Source organism: Panthera uncia (genome assembly GCF_023721935.1).
Source record: "Panthera uncia isolate 11264 chromosome A1 unlocalized genomic scaffold, Puncia_PCG_1.0 HiC_scaffold_17, whole genome shotgun sequence".
NCBI lineage: Eukaryota > Metazoa > Chordata > Mammalia > Carnivora > Felidae > Panthera > Panthera uncia.
This window is the reverse complement of record NW_026057577.1, coordinates 82787836-82808203: the sequence shown is the minus strand read 5'-3', so window position 1 is coordinate 82808203 and position 20368 is coordinate 82787836. Positions and strand designations below refer to the sequence as shown.

Sequence of the window (20368 nt, the reverse complement as noted above, 5' to 3'; positions counted from 1 at the left end):
ATTAGGAAGGAAACAGCCAAATTACAGAAACTATTCCTTGAGAATATATGGAGAATTTTCCAGCATCTGGGATTTAATTTCAGATGTTGTTTAACTCAGTGGTAAATACAGTATTCCACTTGATAAAATAGTTAAAGTGCATCCCAATAGATGTTTTTTAAACAATCTATTAACCATATGGATTAATCTAAATTTAAAGCAGAGTAATATTAAATACAGAGAAAATAATAGGTCAGGGGCCAGGAATAACTAAAAAGATATTATTGTTTAATTAGAAGGTTTACTTACATTTTCCAGGATATACTGCTCACCCTTGATGCTGAGTTGTCCTGCTTTTACTGTGCCTTTAATAGACTGGGTATGTAACACATACACATGTAAAGAGACTGACCGTTCCTTTAATGATATATTTCATTCAAGCTCAGAGGAAGCAACTTCTAATGAATGCCTAAAATGGGGAACAATTAGGAAAGACCATACCTTTCCCATGATTTTTCTCACCAATTAAAATAGCCAACAGACCACGTGCATTAATCTTTTCTTTGTTGTAAAATCTTGCTAAAACAATGTTAAAGGGATTTTTTAGACAAAGAAAATAGGAAAGGGGATAAGAAAGGATGAGAGATGTCAACATATTATTAGAAATCAGAAATAAGAAGGAGTGCTAACCATCTTAACAAAAGCAGGGGAATTCACAACCCAAATGTTTTTAGAGAGGGACTCCATAACAGGTGAGCTTGTTGGCCTGCAGAACCCTGGCAAGGCTTAGCCTTCAGAGGCATTAGGTACTCTAGAAACCCTAAGTGATATGGTCAAAGATCCTTAGATGGCCAGACTGTTGAGAAAAGCATCCGACATAGAAGAGAGATATTAAAACAAACAGAGAAATTAGGCTAAGAGAAAACAGAGGCAATGCAGATAGCAGAAGAAGACTTCAAAAACTGTAAGTACTATTCTCAGAAATAAGAAGAGCACTTCCTTCCTTGACAAAGAAGAGGCTGCTATGAAAGAAAGGACCTGAGTTTCCAGATTGAATGGGCCCACCAAATATCCAGCACCATGTATAAAAATAGATTTACATGAAGGCAAATCATCTTGAAAATTTAGATTGCCAAGGATGAAAAGGGGATTCTAAAAGTTTCCTAAGAAGGTAGGATCGATGTTTCCGATAAAAAGTAAGAGTGACACCAAATCTCTTAAAAGCTATATGGATGGTAACCATTTTGCACTATTTTAAGTATATCAAATCAACACATTGTATGCATTAAGCTTACACAATGTTCTATGTCAGTTATATCTCAATAAAGCTGGAGAAAAAAGCAATATGGGAAGCTAGAAAACAATGAAGCAGTGCCTTCACAACTAAGGAGAAATGGTTTTCAATCTAGACTTCTATACAATGCCCAACAATTAATTGTGAGAGTAAAATAAAGGTGATTTTAGGCATTTAAGGACTCAAATTTTGTCTCCCACTAACCCTTTAAAAATGTGTTTCATCACAAAAATGAATAAGCATGGTAAGGAGAAGACATTGGACCCATAGGAGAGCTGAAAGAGGAAATCTTACAAGCAGGAGTTTGAAGGATGTCAGAAGAGAGGGCATGGAGACAGGATGGTGTAGTTGGGTAATGGAACTATTCAGTTGATTTATTTTTTTGAGCTTTTGGAAAAATATGGATGGGGATTTGAACTATTTGTAGGAACATTTAAAAAATACAAAAGATGAGGAGCACCTGGATGGCTGTTGGTTAAGTGTCTGACTCTTGATTTTGGCTCAGGTCCTGATCTCACAATCCTGAGACAGAGCCCTGCATTGGGCTCCATGATGAGTGTGGAGCCTATTTGGGATTCTCTCTCTCCTTCTCTCTCTCTGTCCCTCCCCTGCTCATGCTTTCTCTCTCACTCTCTCAAAATAAATAAATAAATAACATTAAAAAATACAATAGACAAAAAGTGAACAAATAAAATATGAGGCAAATATAAACTCCACATGAAAATTGAGAAATGAAGTTTAACCATCGTATACCACTAGGCTCAGTAGTGAACAGTATGTACAGAATCATAATAACCTAAATGCCTTCTATGTAATTTATTCTCCCTATCGCACTGAAAGCAAGGACAAGGACTCTGTTTTACTCATCTTTTTATCTCGCTTGTTATTTTGTGTGTAGTAATCATCAAATAAATATTAGACAAATTAGTCTACAGTTTAAGAATTCTCTTTTGTCAACATTATTGATTCAAACCTCACAATTCTTTAAAAAATTTGGGGGGATACCTGTGATTAACATGTAATAGGTATATCCCATTTAGAAAGGGATAGTGACAATTCATTGATTCAAGCCATGAATCTCTATGCCCATGTAGAGTCCCAATTTTACATCCCAAAAGTGTTGAGTAAGAGGTCACCAAAGGAGAAACCATGTTGATGAGCCATCACCATCTTCTGCCACTTGCTTTGGAACAGAAGAGACTTCCAGAAGCAAAATGGGTGAAAGAGGGAGAGAAGCAGAAGGTGCTAAAATTCAACACAAAAATGGTTCAAACGGTTTTGTTATTAGTAACACGTAACATCTTAAACATAGAAATCTGAGAGAAGAACAGGTATGTCAGGATAAAGGAAATAACAGACATGTGGTGAGGATACTGGACCCAAAGATTCTTAGTTAGTTCCAACTTATTACTCACCTCCCCATATTGCACACAGATAGCCAGCCACAGGTAATCAAAGAAGAATTTGAAAGGAACAAACATAAGACCATTTACAGCGTCTGTACCTAGCATTTTATTTGAGTGCATCATTTACAAGGGAGGGGGGGAGGAACAAGTGAAGCCAACAGAACAAGAGTGAAACACGTGGATCCTGCATCTAAAGAGTTCTAAATCTACAACAATCAAGAGTGTCCTCCATGTTCTAGGAAAATAAATCACTGCAGAATAATAAAGACACTCCCTGATAAATACATTGATCCTAAGAAATAAAGGAGGAATCATATAGCTTTCAGACATTAAAACAAGACACGTATAAAGGGGAAGAAATCAGATTGGACTTAGTTTCTCCACAACAACACTGAAACACCTGTATATAAAGCTCTGAAGGTAAAAAATAAGTATGCCCCCAAATTTAAGGCTTAGCCATGTTGTTCCTTAAACATAAGCCAAACAGTCTTTCAAGCATTCAGAACTTAGGGAATATATGATGAATCTTTCTAAAAAAAAAAACAAAAAAAACTACTTATAGATAGTATCTAGTCACCCAAAAGATTAATCAAAAAAAGACCTCAGGAATGAAAAAAGAAAAATCATGAAGGAACTCGTGGTATTTAATCCACCTAATACAGAACCAGAGCAAAACAAAAGAGACCTGTGGTTACTAAAGCAGGTGGGAACACTGAAACCTGACAATGTAAAAATAGTAATAGAGGTGATGAATATGAAAGGAAGAAGGAAGAGGTAGGAATGCCTACCAGTTTTCTTATTTTTTTTCTAGAAGGGAGTTGATAGATTTTTGTCTGAGGTAAAGTATAGAATCTTTTAAATGACTCCAAATTCTTCATGTTTTCATACATTTTGTTCTGAATTTATGTAGACTCTTTTAAGAATTATCTTGGTAAAGAAATATTTTACTAAAGTTCTATGATTCTTTTTCAATTCAATTTCTTTACTTTGGTTAAATTCAAGTAAAAACAAATTAAATACTTTTTTAAAGCATGCATAATTATTTCCAAGATTTCTGAAATTATTTTTCTCTTTCTTTTGCTCTGTCTATATGTGGAAGAAGGTGCTGGAAGAATGGTTACCAAGTATTAGTGATGGTATTTCTGGATAATGGGATTTGGGATAATTTTAGAGTGTTATTGTACTTTCCTTCATTGATTTAACTTTTACAATAACTTGAACCATTTTTGTGCAAACAATAGAGTTATTATTTGAAAAATTTAAAAAGATATCGTGGAACTAAATAGAGTTATTTTAATTCTCCCAAGAGTGAGTACAGATATGTTAGTAACATCTACCAACAAAACCAATGTTTATTTACAGAGCCATATTTCTATTTTCTGCTGGTGTGACTCTTTCAGCAGGGCATTGTTGAGAATCTGTATGGGGTTTTTGTTATTGTAGAAAAAAACTGAGTTGTCATGCACATAGTTTTCTGTATGAGTTAAGATTCTTCGGTTGCAAGTTATAGAAACCAACAGAGACTACTTTAAGTGAAAACAAAACCCAGAACAAAAGCAAAGAAATTATTGGAAGAAGATGGGGTAACTCCCAGAATCAGGCTGTGGGAAAAATAAGAACATGGGATCTCTCTCTAGGTAGCTGGGACTAATGAGAGTCTCTTTCGGTAACCTCCCCCAGGATGGGTGTCTCCAGCTGTTTTACTTCTTAAGTCATTCTGGGCAGAAATCACATACTAGGAAGTGAGTATGCTTATAGTCAGATTTGGGACACATGCCCACCTGCATGTGGGAGAAGGGGAGGGAACCTTTGATTACAGTCCCCATGGTGCACCTTTGGAAAGGAAAATTAAGGGTTTGTTACCAGGAAGTGGGAATGGAAGCCGGGCATGTGAAAACTACCCATGCCCCCTGTCTTTGCCTCACTTTAAACTGGCAGGGAGGTGAGCTTCTCTCCACTCGGTATACCCCTAGAGGAATTAGCTGATTTAGTTTCTTTATCAGATCTGTTCCTTCATTCCTTTCAAAGTAATTACAGGCTGCTTCTTCCCTGTCTCATGACACTGATTATTAGCTAAAGCTAATTCATCAGCTAGATATAGGTGAAACACCTTTAGCTATCTTTCAGGAAAAGCTTAGTAAATTATTTGTCATTCTCCAACCCAAGAAATATTCTCCCTGTAAGTAAAAGTTTATTAGATACCGTGAGAGGTCTTGGGGTTCAGCCATTTTCTGTCCCAGCTATAATTAGAAAGCTAGACAAATTATATCAACTCCTAGGGAAAAAATCCACACACATACTCTTTTTAATAAATCCAATTTACTCTATTTGCTTGGTATTAACAACTGTTAATGTTATGTCCAAATTCCCTTCCTTCCTCTTTGAAAAGAACTATATCGCTACAGCCAGTACATACAAATGGATAGTTAATTACTCGGCACAGAGGGTTATGTGATTCATCACTGCAATGTGGAAGTGAATGTTGCCAATTGCCAGCTTTTTCCAAACTACATAGTGTTATATGGTTTATGTCCCAATCAATGGTGGCAAAGCTCCAGGTAGAAATACTACCTAGATGTCAGGGACTCATTAAACTGATCAGTCTGTAAGTCCTTCGTCAGTGATTTCCAAACCTGGCTATGCATCAAAATCACTTGGTGACATTAAAAAATAGGAAAGAAAAAGATAGAGCTTCCTGATATCCACCCCCAAAGCCACTGAATCAGAATATTCTGTGTTGGATCAGGGACAAATTCAGGATTTTTCAGGACCTGAGGTTTAAACAATTTGAGATCTCTCTTAAAGAAAAGAATACAAAAGCATCTTGCTTTTACAGAATTTTACAAAAATACATTACCCTATGAGTACATTTCTGTGAACCAGGCCCTTGTGAAGGTCCATGTAAATGTTAGACCTTCAGAAGGCCCTTCAGTAGCTTTAAGATACGTCTACCTGTGAATTAGGGCCTAAGAATAATATATGTATATACGTCTGTGTCTGTGTCTCCCTGCCTGTGTGAGCATTTGCACTAGTGTGAGAACTGGGATTTCTTCTTCCCCCTGGAAGACAAAAAGAATATAGAAAGTTTAGTGTTCCCTGAATTTTAATCTAGTTCTCCACTAAACTTTTTTTTGATGTTTGTTTATTTATTTTAAAAGAGAGAGTGACCTCTCACGTGTGCATGACCAGGGGATGGGCAGAGAGGGAGGGAGGGAGAGAGAATCCTAAGCAGGCTCCTCACAGCACAGAGCCCAATATGGGGCTCTATCTACGGAATCATGAGATCATTCCCTGAGCCAAAATCCTGAGTTGGGCACTTAACCAACTGAACCACCCAGGCACCCCATAAACTTGAAAAACTCAAATTGAAATGCTTTGAATTTCATGTTTTTATTTCCTTTTCCCTTCTTATGGCAGAAAGATCCATAAGCAAGTTTTTGCCAGTATCTAAGCTAATCCATGGTCTGGACAACGGCCCCTGAGTAATAACTGCTCTGGTTATAGTTAAGGAGGAGTAAGTGAACTCACCTTTTTGTATTTAATTTTAGTTTGCAAATAGCTTTATGCTTTTTTCACAGGATTTCATGATTTTTAGGTATTGAATTTTGGTACCAGTCAATGTGTTTGTTTGCCTTGACGAGCAAGATTAGAGAGAAACCCCACTTTCAGAAATGTTAAGTTCTGGGGCACCTGGGTGGCTCAATTGGTTAAGCATCTGACTTTGGCTCAAGTTATGATCTCACAGTTTGTGGGTTTGAGCCCTGCTGACAGCTTGGAGCTTGGAGCTTGGAGCCTGCTTCAAGTTCTGTGTCTTCATCTCTCTCTTCACCTCTCCTGCTCACTCTCTCTCTGTCTCAAAAGTAAAATGAAACATTAAAAAAAAAAAAAAAGAAATGTTAAGTTCTTCCCTTTACTCTGGTAAAACTCAGAAACCTATCTAGTTCCTCTTTTTAAAAACCGATTTTTTGGTAAAGTAAAACATGCCTAGTGTTAGAAAAAAAATTAAGTTTGTTTGTTTGTTTAAGAGAGAGAGAGCATGCCCAAGAGAGAGCAGGGGAGGGACAGAGAGAGAGAGAGAGAGAGAGAGAGAGAGAGAGAGAGAGAGAATGAATCCCAAACAGGCTCTGTGCTGTCAGCACAGAGTCCGGTGTGGGGCTCGAACTCATGAACTATGAGATCATAACCTGAACTGCAACCAAGAGTCAGATGCTTAACCAACTGAGCCACCTAGGCAGCCCACACTCTAGAAAATTTTTAAATGCAGAGACATATAGGGGGAAATGTTTATTACCTATAATCTCCTCAAAGGTACCTACAAACATCATAGTGATTAATATACTGTAGCTACTCAGTAAATACTTTTAGAATAAAGAATGAATAGGAACTCTAGAGAATGCAAACAAGACCCCTTTCTAAGTTGTTTTTCCCTAAGTGCTTTTAATTGTGATATCTAAGATGTACATATTTAAATGAACATATATTGAACACTAACAAATAAAGGCCCTATGCTAGATAATGATATAAAGATGAATAAAGGTGGTCTTTGCCCCTCTCAGAGTTTATATCCAAGAGAAGAAACTGATATATTCCTACTAGTGCAAGAACACTTAGACACGAAAGTACCCAAGGAACAGCTATGTAAAATTCCATGCAGGAAATGTCTTTTAAATCTAAGTGCCGAAAAGAAAAGATTTCTTTTCTCTTAACACCCTGACTCTTCTCCTTCTCTTACTCCACAGCCAGTCCATCAGCAAATACTGTTGGGTCTCTCTACTGTAGTCTAGTTCAACTCCTCCCCATTTCTGTTACATAGCCCTTGGCCAAGCCACTATCACTTCTTGTCTAGATCATTGCAGTGGCCTCCTTACTGGTCTCCTTGCTTCTGCTCTTGCCTCTTACAGCCTGTCTTCAACCCAGAAGCCAGAGAAGTCCTTTGAAAGTTTAAATTAGATCATATCACTCCTCTGCCCCAAATTCTCCAGTGGTTTCTGATTTCATTTAGAGGGAAAGCCAATGTCGTTAAAATGATCTATGAGATGATTTTGACCACCCCCTTTTCCATTAACTCTCCCCAATCTCCTCTCCACTACTCACCACCTTGCTCTTTTGCTCACTCTAAAACAAACCAGCAACCTTCCTGCCTCATGGCCTTGGCATTAGGTGTTCTCTGCACATAATGCCTTTCCCTTAGATATCTGTATGGCTTGTTCCCTTACCTCTTCAGATCTTTGCTCAGATGTCATTTTCTCTGTGAGGCCTTCCATGGTTGCCCTAATTAAAATTGTAGCTCTCCCACCTCTAGGCCCTGCTGAATTTTTCTCAGAAGCCTAATCACCACCTGAAAACCTAAGTATTCTAATTATTTATTTGTATTCAGAATACAAGCCTCACAAGGGCAGGGATTTGCTCTCTTTATTCTCAGTTCCTGAAACATTCCCTGGTGCTTAGGAGGCACTTGATTAGTATTTGTTTAAAGAAGGAAGAGATGATATATTCACTCTGCTGACATCCTCATGTGTTCTTCCCTCTTCCTTCGGTTTCCTTCCCTTCAATGTCAAGATATTTTTACAATGCCTGTTGGGCAGTCTGGTAACACATGTTGTCACCAACCTTGGTATCTCTCAAGCAGTAGTTGCTGCCGTGGCATCCTGCTCTGCTCCACGTGGGGTCAGATAAATATTTGTATCTGATGCCTGCTTGATACTGATGCTCCATCTTTATGGCAGTCTGGAAACTCCAGCTCAGAAAGGTGGACAAGGCAGATCTGTGTCAGAAACACTAATATACTTTTCCATATCCATGAACCAACATATTGAAGCCCAGAATTCACTTCTCATAAAGTGAGGAAATCTAATATAATGTCAGAATTTTTAAAAATATGCATAATTCTTTGATAAGTAATATATGTATTTATGCAGGCTAGCTAGAATAAAAAAGAATCATTGAACCAGGGACTTTAAGGTTCTCAGCTAATGTTAAGAGTAGGCTTTTTTTTTTTTCTTCCTCATCTTGGATTCCAAAATTTAATAAGGGGATTATCAAGGGAACCTAACATTCCTCTCAGAGGGTTGGTTTCCACCAAAAACAGCACCACTGAAAACCAGAGCAGTGGATCAGATTCCTGTTAAATGAAGGTTAGTTCTAAATATGCCTTTTGTTTATTACGTTTTCAGAAGTCACATACTCAAAAATAGTTTCTACCTACCCAATGTGATTTGTGTCTTTCTGCTATTAAAATAAAAATAATTTGGAAAGCATAAAGAATAAAAAATACTTATCCTTGCTTCTGATGAACTTAAAAAATTCTTTAAAAAATTCTTCATGTGAACTCTTACTTTCCACCAACTTGCTAATCTCCTAGGAAGGAAAGCAGGTGCAGCCTATAAATAATGTTGTATTTCCATTTCAGGATGTATAGGGCAGGAGAGTCTTTTCCCTGAAAGGTCAGGGGCCACAGCCAGCTTCTTCCCTTTGTCAGATAAGACTTGCATGTTGCTGTTCTGAACTCAGTAAGAAGAGTTCTGTAAAATGAATGCCCTTACATAAAGTGTCTTGAAAATTCTACCATAATTCAACATTTTCACTCCAATGTTATCCACCACAATTTTTGTATTATATTTATTTTTCACTTGATTGTAAGAGATTTAGAGTTCCTAAATAAAGCATACTCCACGGTCTTTGAAATTCCACAAATAAATGAGCATTTGGAAAGGTTTCTATAACTGTAAATTTTTTGAATTTACTCTCTTATTTTAAGAAACTTGAAGATTTTTTCGTGTCTCCAGAGGCTAGACTAGTTTATTTTACTGGTACATTCCCTCAAATTATGTGGAAAATGATCTGTCGTCTAGAAACAGATATTTTGCTATTCTTTGCTAGGTAGTCTAATAATAGAAAACTTACGTGCCTCTCCTTCTTCATCAATTTAATTTAATAGATACTTAGTGCTTGTAAGGATAAAGGCACATAATATTATGCTGGGATTTTAAAGCAGTGTATGACACCATGAAAAGATGCACAACATCATTAGTCCTTAGGGAAATGAAAATTATAACCCACAATAAGGTAGCACCTCACACCCACCAGAATGGCTATGATCAGAAAGACAGATACCACTAAGTACTGGCAAGGATGTAGAGACACTGGAATCTTCACACATTACTGGTAAGAATGTAAATGTTATCACCACTTTGGAAATGAGAATGAACAAACTATTCATACCCTTAACAATGTGGTTGGATCTCATTAACATAACAGACTGCTGAAAAACCAGAAATAAGAGTACTGGGTGTTTGACTCTATATATATGAAGTTCAAACACAAGAATACTAATCTGTGTTGTTAGAAGTCAGGATAGTAGCTATTCTTAGTGGCAGAATAACAGTGACTGGAGTTGGGGACGAGTGAGCTTCAGGGGTGATGGTCATGCCCTGTCTCTCAATCTAGAGAGTGTTACACAGCTGGGTTAACTTTGTCAAAATTCATCAAATTGTACCCTTAGGATTTGTGCAATATTCTGCATGCATGTTATACTTCCAAAAAATTCACTGAAGCTGTAAAAAATGAGTGACCCTTGATTTTCAGAGACTTAGAGGTCCTAGAAAAGCATTCTCTACATTTGCTGCTTCAAAGACTTTACAATCTAGTAGGAAGACAGGTGTTTGATAAATAATTCTAATATGAAACAAACTCTGATAAGTGCTGTATTAGAAATATAAATAAGTGCAATGAACTAAAGGAAAATATTTACTAAAAAGGACAACCTGGAAAAATAGCATATGGTCACTGTCAGGTTTACTACACAATAATAGGAGGAATATGGGGCACCTGGATGGCTCAGTTGATTGAGCTTCCGACTTCGCCTCAGATCATGATCTCGCAGTTGTGGGTCTGAGCCCCGCATCGAGCTCTGTGCTAACAGCACAGAGCCTGGAGCCTGCTTCTGATTCTGTGTCTCCTTCTCTCTGCCCCTGCCCACTCGTGCTCTTTCTGTCTCTCAAAAATAAAAATAAACATTAAAAAAAATGATAGGAGGAATATAATAGTAATATATCAAAATGGAAGGAAAGGATATAAATTAGAAATAGAGAAGTTAAAAAGTATTGGATTGTGTACAAGAAGTCACTACTGTTTGAGAGACAAAGTTGTATTAAAATATCAGAACACAAAGCTACTTATATCTCTGAAAATTAGTTCTTTTGTTTTTAGTTGACTGACTTTGCCCGAGTTACAGGTTATTCTGTTCAAGTGGTTCTCAGCCCTGGCTGCACATTGGGATCACAGGAGTTTTTATGGCTTCTCCTGAGTCAGAATCTCCAGGGGTGGGACTCAGGCATCTGTACTTTTTCTAGGCACCTGTGATTCTCCTGAACTGCCAGGGGTAGGAACCACTGCTATAGTCCCTGCAGGGTGGAGGGAGCCTTCCCAGAGACCATCACACAACAACAAATGTCTCTGAAAGTGTCATTTCTTTGTTTTGGGGGCTTCTGTGGCATCTACAAAGAAGAGTGCTTTTCATATTTATCTCTTTGTATTCATGCCAAGAAATTTCTTTGCAAATCCTTTTTTCCAAGTATTACATGAAAGATGTTAATCCCACTGTTAGATTTTAACCCTAGTTCTTTCAAGCACCAGGGCATTTCTTCTGATTGTATTGCAGGTGCATAGATCCATAGCAGAAGATAGAACTGGAAAGGACAAAATGGCACATGCAGGTTACTTGTTAATGCACTCGTATGACTAATCTTCCTCCTATGAAGAAAAAAATGTATTTTTAGTTGTAACATTTATATATCAGATTGTTCACTGTGAAAGTAATACCTGCTTTCACTTAGAAAATTTTAGTTCTCTCCTTAGTTCATTCACTTGTTGTCTGATTAGCTTATCTACACTTTTAAAATCTTTATTTTCAAATACTGTTTCTAAGATTTTATTTTTGAGTAGTCTCTAAACCCAGTGTGGGGCTCGAACTCACATCCCCAAGATCAAGAGTTGCATGCTCTACTGACTGAGCCAGCCAGACACCCCAAAATACTTTTAGAATTCAGATAAGTTGCAAAACCAGTAAACAGTTCACATAATATTCTTCACCTAGCTACCTCTAGTGTGATCAACTCCTATAACCATAGTATAATTATCAAACCAGGAAATTAACATTGAAGCAATAAGATAACTAAGTTATAGATCTTATTTGAATTTCACCAGTTTTCCCCCTAATTTTCTTGTCTATTCCAGGATCCAATCCAGGATCTCACAGTATATCTGCTTTTCCTGTCTCCTTAGTCTCCTATCCTGATGCTTCCTCATTCTTTTCTTATATTTCATTACCCTTACCCTCTAGACCTGTAGAATGTTTTTCATCTTAGGTTTGTGTGATGTTTGGATTGAGATTATTTTGGCAAGAATACTGAAGAAGTGATCAGGTGGTACATGTGATGTCTGTATGTGTTATTACTGGTGATGTTAACCTTGGTCATTTGGTTAAGGTGATGGCTGCTGGGTGTCTCCACTGTGATGTTAGTAATTATACTGACTTCCCTTTGCAGTTGATAAATATCTTTGGCACTATGCTATTATTTTGTTTCTCCCAAAACTTTCACCCACTGATTTTAGCATCCTTTTGTGGACTTGGCCTGCAACAGTTATTACTGCGGTCTTTGCCTGATGATGTTTTTGTATTTCCCCCATTCTTTCCAAATTGATTCATTGGAAGTTTTCTGTAAGGAAGAGTTGTCCTTCCTTGACTGTATATCCATCTTCTATCTTTCTACCTCTATGAATATGGATTTGTGGATGCTTATTTGGTTTTCTCAAGGATAGTCCAATACACTCGTTTGTTTTGAGATTCACATTGTTCCAGCTGTGGCCATTGGCAGCTTCTTCTGAATGGATCATGTGTCCTTTTGATATGCCCTCACTCTTTTAAGCACCTGTTTTTTCTGATATCACAAGATGTTTCAGACTTATCTTGTATTTCCCTGCCCCAGTGCAGGAATCAACCATTTCTATAAGAAGACTTAATTCTTTTTATTAGAGAATGATATTTATAAATCAAGATCTGGGTGCCTGTACATCACTGCTACTAGAGTGTCATTGCTCCTAGTCTCTCTCAGCTGAAAAGATAAGGAATATATGCATGTATACTAACCCATGCATGCACATACATCATATTTATTAGTTATTTCTGTATCTGTGTATCTGTTATGAACCAACAGTTCATTCTAGTACCTCTGATTCCAAATCAATACCACAGGGTTTATTATAAGCCTCTCCCCTTTTCTTATTTATAACTTCTTTCTCTGACAGTAAAAAGACTGGCTCTCATCATTTACAATCCTAGATTACACATAAAGTAGTTACTGAATTGCTACCTCATAGCCCTGTGAGAAATAGAATTACTAACTGGAATACAATGTTTGCTGACAGTTCTTTTTGGATTTCACCTTACAATATCCTGCCAAAATAATGTTTTCCAAAGTGACTGAATTCTTAATTCCCATCCTCTTCTGTGTGGTTATTTTATTTGTCTGGGTCACGCTCTTCATTTGTAATACAATTAGCTTCATTTGTTACTGTTTGTATTCTACTTCCCATTCCCCTACATCCTTGTTAGTTTTAATTTTTTTTTTTTTTTATTTTGGGAGGTGTGTAAAACATTACTATGATTCACAGTCGAAGCTATATCCAAAGAGATACTCCAGGAAGTGTCCCTCCCTCCTCACATCCCCACCTCCACATTCCATGCCCCTTCCTTCCTCCCCTTTCCCACCAACCCCGTATACTTAAACAGTCTCTGTATTTCCTGGTTTCTCTCTCCCATATTCCTTTTTCACAAAGGAGCAGATTTGTAAGTGGTTTTTTTTAATTGTATTCTCTTTTATATGGTGATAGCACACCATATAAATTCTTGCACCTTTACTTTTTTTCACTGAATGATTTAAAAGTTCCTAGTATTATTAAAAGTATCTTTTTCAAAAAGTGTATTTCCAGGGTATATTCCTGGAAATGGAATTTCTTTTTTTTAATTTTTTAATGTTTATTTTTGAGAGAGTGAGAGACGGAGCACAACCAGAGGGAGGGCAGAGAGAGAGGGAGACACAGAATCTGAAGCAGGCTCCAGGCTCTGAGCTGTCAGCACAGAGCCTGACACAGGGCTCAAAATCACAAACCGCGAGATTATGACCTGAGCCGAAGGCAGATGCTTGACCCACTGAGCCACCCAGGCACCCCTGGAAATGGAATTTCTTAGTCAAAATTTAATATGTATGTGCTCATGGTTTTCACTTTCTCTGTCTATGGAAATGCCTTTTAGGGGGTTAATGTATTTTCTTGATAATGATATAAGTTACTGGATTATAGCTTTTAACTTGTATAATTTTTTTAGAATGTAACTATTTTTGTTAGTTGTACTTAGCACATAAAAACGTATATTCAAACTGCATTGAGATTAGGAATTAGTCTTGCATAATTTATTTCTTTTCAAGGCTCAATAAATATCATTGTAATGTGTCAACAGCCCCTAGTGAAGGTAGTAATCACACATTACATTTGCAGCCCTATCATCCCAGGTGCAATCTACAAGTTCATGATCACCAATAGAGAGTAGGCAGTTCAGGAGCTCTAGCAGTGACATAATGACTAAATACTTACATAATGCTCTCATTTTCCCGGAGCATTTTATTTTTCAAAACTCTTTAAAGTCTTTTCATTTTATATCAACTGCACCACTGTAGAATGCTTTGGGAAAATATCACATAAATCATGACATTTATGTAGTGCCGAGCCCCTTACATGTACTATGTCATTTGAACCTCAGACCAACCCTGTGAAGTAAGCAGGACATATAGTCAACATCTCCATTGTCCAAGTGAGGAAGCTGAGACTCAGAAAAGTGAAATATCCTGAGGTCAGACATCTGCTAAGTAGTGAGCCTGGAAATGAACTTGAGACTGTACCACACTACAAGTGTCATGGTTAGCTTGTGAAGAACAATGAAAAAATATTCAAAGGTAGGATATAGTCACAAAGATGTAAATTGTTCTATATATTCTGGAATTTACAGATTCTGGTGGACCGTGTTTTATGGTCACCGTGTTTTACTTGGCTCCCTGCAAGCTGTAATGGTTAAGTCCTGAATGGTGGTAAAGGGGAAAAATACATTCTGTACACATGCAGGCTCCTCAACCACCCCTGTGCTGCTATGGTAGAACCAACACTGGCCTTGGAGCCAAACTATCTCAGTGTGCACCTTGGTTTTGCCACTTAGTAGGGGTGGGGCCTGGCTGAAGTATTTAACTTCAGTTTTCTACCATAAAATGAGTATTGTTTTTGCAGGGCTATTGGACAGGTTAAAAGTAACTTCATCAGGAAGACTCTCCCTAGTGCCCACCCCCTGCCCCCCCTCCCCCGCAAGTGTTATTCCTAAAGTAATCAGTCAGTTTCCTTCAGAACATTTGTTACAATTTAGATTTATATATGGTGGTGTGTTTATTTGCTTCACACCTGTCTCTCCTACTAGAATGTAAGTTAAAGGACATCAAGGACTCTGCTTGTTTTTGCTACTCTGTGTCTCTTATACCTACTCCAGTGTCATTAATCATTGAATAAATATTTCTGAAATAAATCCTGCCACTTCTTGGCCTTGTTTTTATTTCAGCTGCACAGAATGGCCTACAGCTGCCCTACCCTTTCACATCTCTCTATGCTTACATATGCTGTTTCCTTAGCCCAACATACTTGCCCAAGCTCCTTTGTTCTCCTAGAGAATCCTTACTCATCCCTCAAGACCTAGCTCAGCACTTCCATGAGAGCTCCTATGATTTCTCTTCTCCCTTGAAGAGTGAGGGGCTCTGGTGCCCCCTTGGCATGCTTTTGTAGTAGACCCAAACCATATTCCAGTCATTGGTGCGTTCCACTAACACTTTTAAGAACTACCTCCGCACCAGGCACAGGCTAGGGGCTGGGCATACAGCAGTGAATAGGAGCTGTCATACTTATGGGAGAGATGGGCTACAACAAAGTGAATAACCAAACAAATTAATAATAGCGTTTCCAGTAGTGGCAAATGATAGAGAGATCCATTTTGAGAAGCTGACCTTTGACTTGAGATCTGAGAAGCGAGAATGAGATAGGAATGGGAAGAGAGGGGGGATGAGCATTGTATTGTCACTATTTACTTGGGTGTTCCTCATTTCCATCCCATTCAGCTGGCCTCTGAGCTCTGAATCTTTCTGTCCCCAGCACCTAGCACAGGCCCCTCATGTCACACCCACGGTTCCACTTCCACACGCCAGTGGTGCAGCACGTTAGAACTGCCTGGTGACTGTCCCCATGGTTCTGACTTAGTAGATCTCATGTGCAGCCGGGACTGAGAGCCTAATTCTCAGCCTATTATCCCTCACTTAGTGTCTTGTGACAGGGAAGGCCATTCAGTCTTTCTGTGACTCAGTTTTCTGATCTTTAAAATGGAAAAAATAATAAAACTTCATAGGGTTTCTGAGAGGATTTAATGAAATAATATGCCTAAAATTCCTAGCCCAGTGCCTAGCCCATGGATAGTCAATAGACATTAGACAAAATGCTCTAGAGTGAGTACTCAGGAGGTGTTTGCTGAATAAATGAACAAGTTAAGGAATAATAAAGTTCAGTTCTTACTTTACGGTATAGAGCTATGTCAAAACAAACATAGAATGCCCTGATTTATCTTCAGTTGTCTTGTTTACTGCTTATATTAATTTGGACAAGAAAGGAAAAAAAGGGAAATAATAAACACCAGTGTTCTTAGCAATTAGAATCAAAAGCTATTGACTCTTCATTTGCTTATAAAGCAGCTTCTAAAAAACTCCTCAGATCATTATTTTTATGTTTTTCTGTCCGGGGCAGGGCTTTCATGTTCTAGCCTCAAACGTAAATAAAAGTACACAGTCTACCAACCTGGGGCCTTCTGCAACTTGTGATTTGTCATCTTCTGAAATTATAGTTTGAGATTGAAAGAAATTTCTTTTATGTATATTCTACTTCAGTCATCATAGGAGATCCTTAGGATAGCATAACTAGTGAAATTATGATCGTGCCAGAGATCATGGCTTTCTTAGGGCAGGGACACCGATGGGATTAACCTGGGATATTACTTCTACGCACAAAATATCATTCAGACCACTTGGCAAACCTTTGGCAAAACCCCCTCTACCCTGCTCCACTTCCTTGAAAACTAAATGTCAAACTAGTGGGGCGCCTGGGTGGCTCAGTCGGTTAAGCATCTGACTTGATTTCGGCTCAGGTCATGATCTCATGGTTTGTGAGTTCAAGCCCTGTGTCAAGCTCTGAGTTGACAGTGTGGAGACTGGGTGGAATTCTCTCTCTCCCACTCTCTCTTTTCCACCTCTGCTTGTGCTGTCTCTCTCTAAGTAAATTTAAAAAAAATAACAAATAAATGTCGAAGTAGGTGGGCAAAGGTGAAAGCATGAACAAATTCGTGGCATGAGGAATTTCTAGGAAAAAAAAATTTGTGTCCTTCATCGCATTTTCACTGGAATACACTGAGTTGATGGGTGTTTTTGTAAACCTTAAATATCAGGCTACTTAGGAGTGCTTTGATACTTGAATCATAGGCATGAATTTTCTAGTAAAAAAAATATTACTGAGGTAATTGGCAAAGAGATTTTGCCAAGTTCTTTTCTGTGAGCTGTAAGAGTTAACATTTATTTACATGAGTAATTCACTCTGCTCTTATCAATCTAGTCAATTGGAAAATATCATCCGCCTTTAATGTCACAGAAATCAACTCATCCTATCTTAGAATGAGGAAATAATTAGCAAACAATTTCTCTGTCCTTTTTAAAATGTGTGGCATTGTTTTCAGGGTTTTCTTTTACAAACCAATGCACCATGAACTTATTCTGGCTGGAGGTATTGAAATCTGTTTTTCTGCTCCACAAATGTAGAGGTGTGCGTGTCTATCAAGTGAGAAGTCCGTAGCAAAGAGCCACCTTCACTGATTGGTCGCTCTGACAGGGTGCTGGGTAATGGAGCAGTGATAAGTGGTGCACATCGTAGATTATGGGATACGCATCTGCCCTTTAGTAGTGGTCCAATGCTAAACAGTCAAGAAGACTAGAGATACTGATAGTTTTCAGATGACAGGCTTCATTTTATATGTTAATAGAAGGAAGACTTCTGATAATGGTGAGGAAATTCAGCATAACAAATGCATTCCCTTTACCCCACTGTAGCATGGCACCAATTAAGTTCAACTGTATGTATAATGTATTCTTAATTCCTAACAGTCCCAAGAAGGACTGATGTGAAAAATATTATATAGTCTTACATTTTACAGATCATGAACAGCTGGAAAAAATTATGCCAATCGGTAAAGAAATTTATATGCGGTATAATACACCTCAAAATGGTGCTTACATGGATTTTTCTTTTAAAAAAATTATTAAAGTTATCTTGGGTAAAGTTTAGTTTCTACTCAGCATTTTCTGTAACATTATATATATAATTCATTTTAATTTATTCCTTCTGCAGATATGAATGTTTGAAAGTACAGGTAACCTTGTAATGAGTAAAACTGATAAGAAGCTGTGTTCCAATGAAAGGGGAATTATGGAATGATTATTCACTTTGTGAAAGGGTTTGTCATAGAGCAAGCTTTCCTAAAGCATTTCAAATTTAATTTCGTTTACAAAACATTCATTTACACACAACATTTCAGGAACAAATTTACTGAGGAAATGAGAGAAATAGTCATAATAAGATAGAGATCCCATACACTGCTAACATTTATGCTTGCTTTCTCTCTTTCTGTCCCTCTCTGCAGCACTGATAGCCATTGGCCGGTACAGCATGACAATAGAGACTGTGGATGTTGGATGGTGTAAAGAAATTACAGATCAAGGAGCCACCCTGATTGCGCAGAGCAGCAAATCTCTAAGATATTTGGGACTGATGAGATGTGATAAAGTAAGAGTTACCTATCAAGTTTGTAGTTAATAGCTTTCTATGATATTCTCTCTCTCTCTCCCCCTATATGTATGTATGTGTACGTGCACATACATGTACTGTTACATCTTGCATTGCAAGATGCCTGGTTTTCTACACTAATCTGAAGTTATTTTTGCATTTTTCTATTTAAAAATGAATTTTGTGCTTATGCAGAAAGGAAAAGCAATCATACGCACAAATTATATTTGGCCTCCTGTCCCTAAGTCCACGGACCAAAATTAAAAGTGTTTGCACATCACACAGCAATGTGCAGGGTCTAACGGTAAAATTCTTTTCTGGATTCCAAGTTGCCTGCAACAGTTAGGTGGAAAGAACAGTGCCAAACTGGTTTTTCACAATTTGAAGTGTGTGGTTTCAGTGCTCAACATGTATGTATTGTGGCAATCTGGGGGCAAGAACGGGCCAGGGAGGGAATATTATGTGGGAATTTGTGCCTTTCTGCACTTAAGATGTCACTTTTAGTACATGATGAGAAATGGTCCCAGAGGTCCCACTGAAGGTGAGTGGCGCTGGCCAGAGATATGAGTGTGAGTTTGGGAAATTGTGCCACGTTTAATATGGGGCCCTTGAAGACTACGAAGGAAAATGATAAAAATCTGTATTGATCACCAAGTACTACCGAGATGCTTCCATGTTTCCCCTGTAAGTCTAAGAAGTGGTTATTTGTGCTATGAACAGGAGAAAATGGAGACTTAGTAAGACCAGACCCTGGCCTGAGGCCAGTCATCCAAGATTTTACCGCAGGTCTCCAGGGTCTGGGCCCGTGCCCGTGGCACACCTGGGTGCCGTCTCCAGGCACGGGGTCTGCCCCCTGGGAACAGATCCACCTCAGACACTTGCTCAGAAGTGCTAGCATCTTATAATAATTTACACATGTGTGCTACTTTTGCAACTGGTGACTAGGGACAGATCTAGCAAAAGAGAGTGAAACTAAATATATATGTCTCTCAAAGGACATGCATTTTCTAAATGTACCAAATTTGGGGGCCAATAGAAGAATGGCCCAAATCCTTTGTGTGCTTTTGTCATTTTTGTTAATTGACCTAGTTCTTTTCTCCAAATGCTTTAAATGTTTTAAAATCCCAGCTTATACTAGGCCTTTGCCAGTTAGTTATGTTTAGAGAGATTTTACTATATATTCTCAGCCCAACCTAAAAAGCTGGCTGACTTTGTTACTAAGCAACAGCACTTAGACCCAGGGGTTGCAGGTCTCCCTCAGATTTCACTACTAACTAACCTAATGCTGCTACTAACCCTTTCACTTTAAAATGACTCCTCTGAGGGGCATCTGGCTGGCTCAGTCAGTGGAGCATGTGACTCTTGATCTCACAAGAGTTGTGAGTTCGAGACCCATGTTGGGTGTAGAGATTACTTAAAAAATAAAATCTTTTTTTTTTAAAGACTTCTTTTAAAACAAGTTAAAGAATCTACAGTAGGCGGAGTATTCTAGAAACGCTAAACAATGACAGCAGCTTTGCTCAATGTCTGCCAGAAGAAACTGCTACTACCTGGGTACTACCTGAACCAAGGACGCCAAAATGTATGCGTTCAAAACGGATCTGTATATCCACAAGCACTCTTAGAAATTACCATATTTCTAGTCTGTACTCCTTAGATTTGTTGAGGTCAGCTCCACCTTCAGAGATGAATGGTAAAAGTTTATGTTCCAGTTAGTACAGGAGAA

General features: G+C 38.1%; 1 protein-coding gene across 3 annotated transcripts in view; it reads left to right on the top strand.

The window, feature by feature from the left end:
- FBXL17 (F-box and leucine rich repeat protein 17) overlaps positions 1-20368 on the top strand; it is a 500946-nt gene that overhangs the window by 460002 nt on the left and 20576 nt on the right. For all 3 annotated transcript variants that reach the window (XM_049648607.1, XM_049648606.1, XM_049648605.1), the window contains one exon: positions 18500-18642. In XM_049648607.1, coding sequence (XP_049504564.1) covers positions 18500-18642 — 143 coding nt within the window. The remainder of the gene's footprint in view (positions 1-18499; positions 18643-20368) is intronic.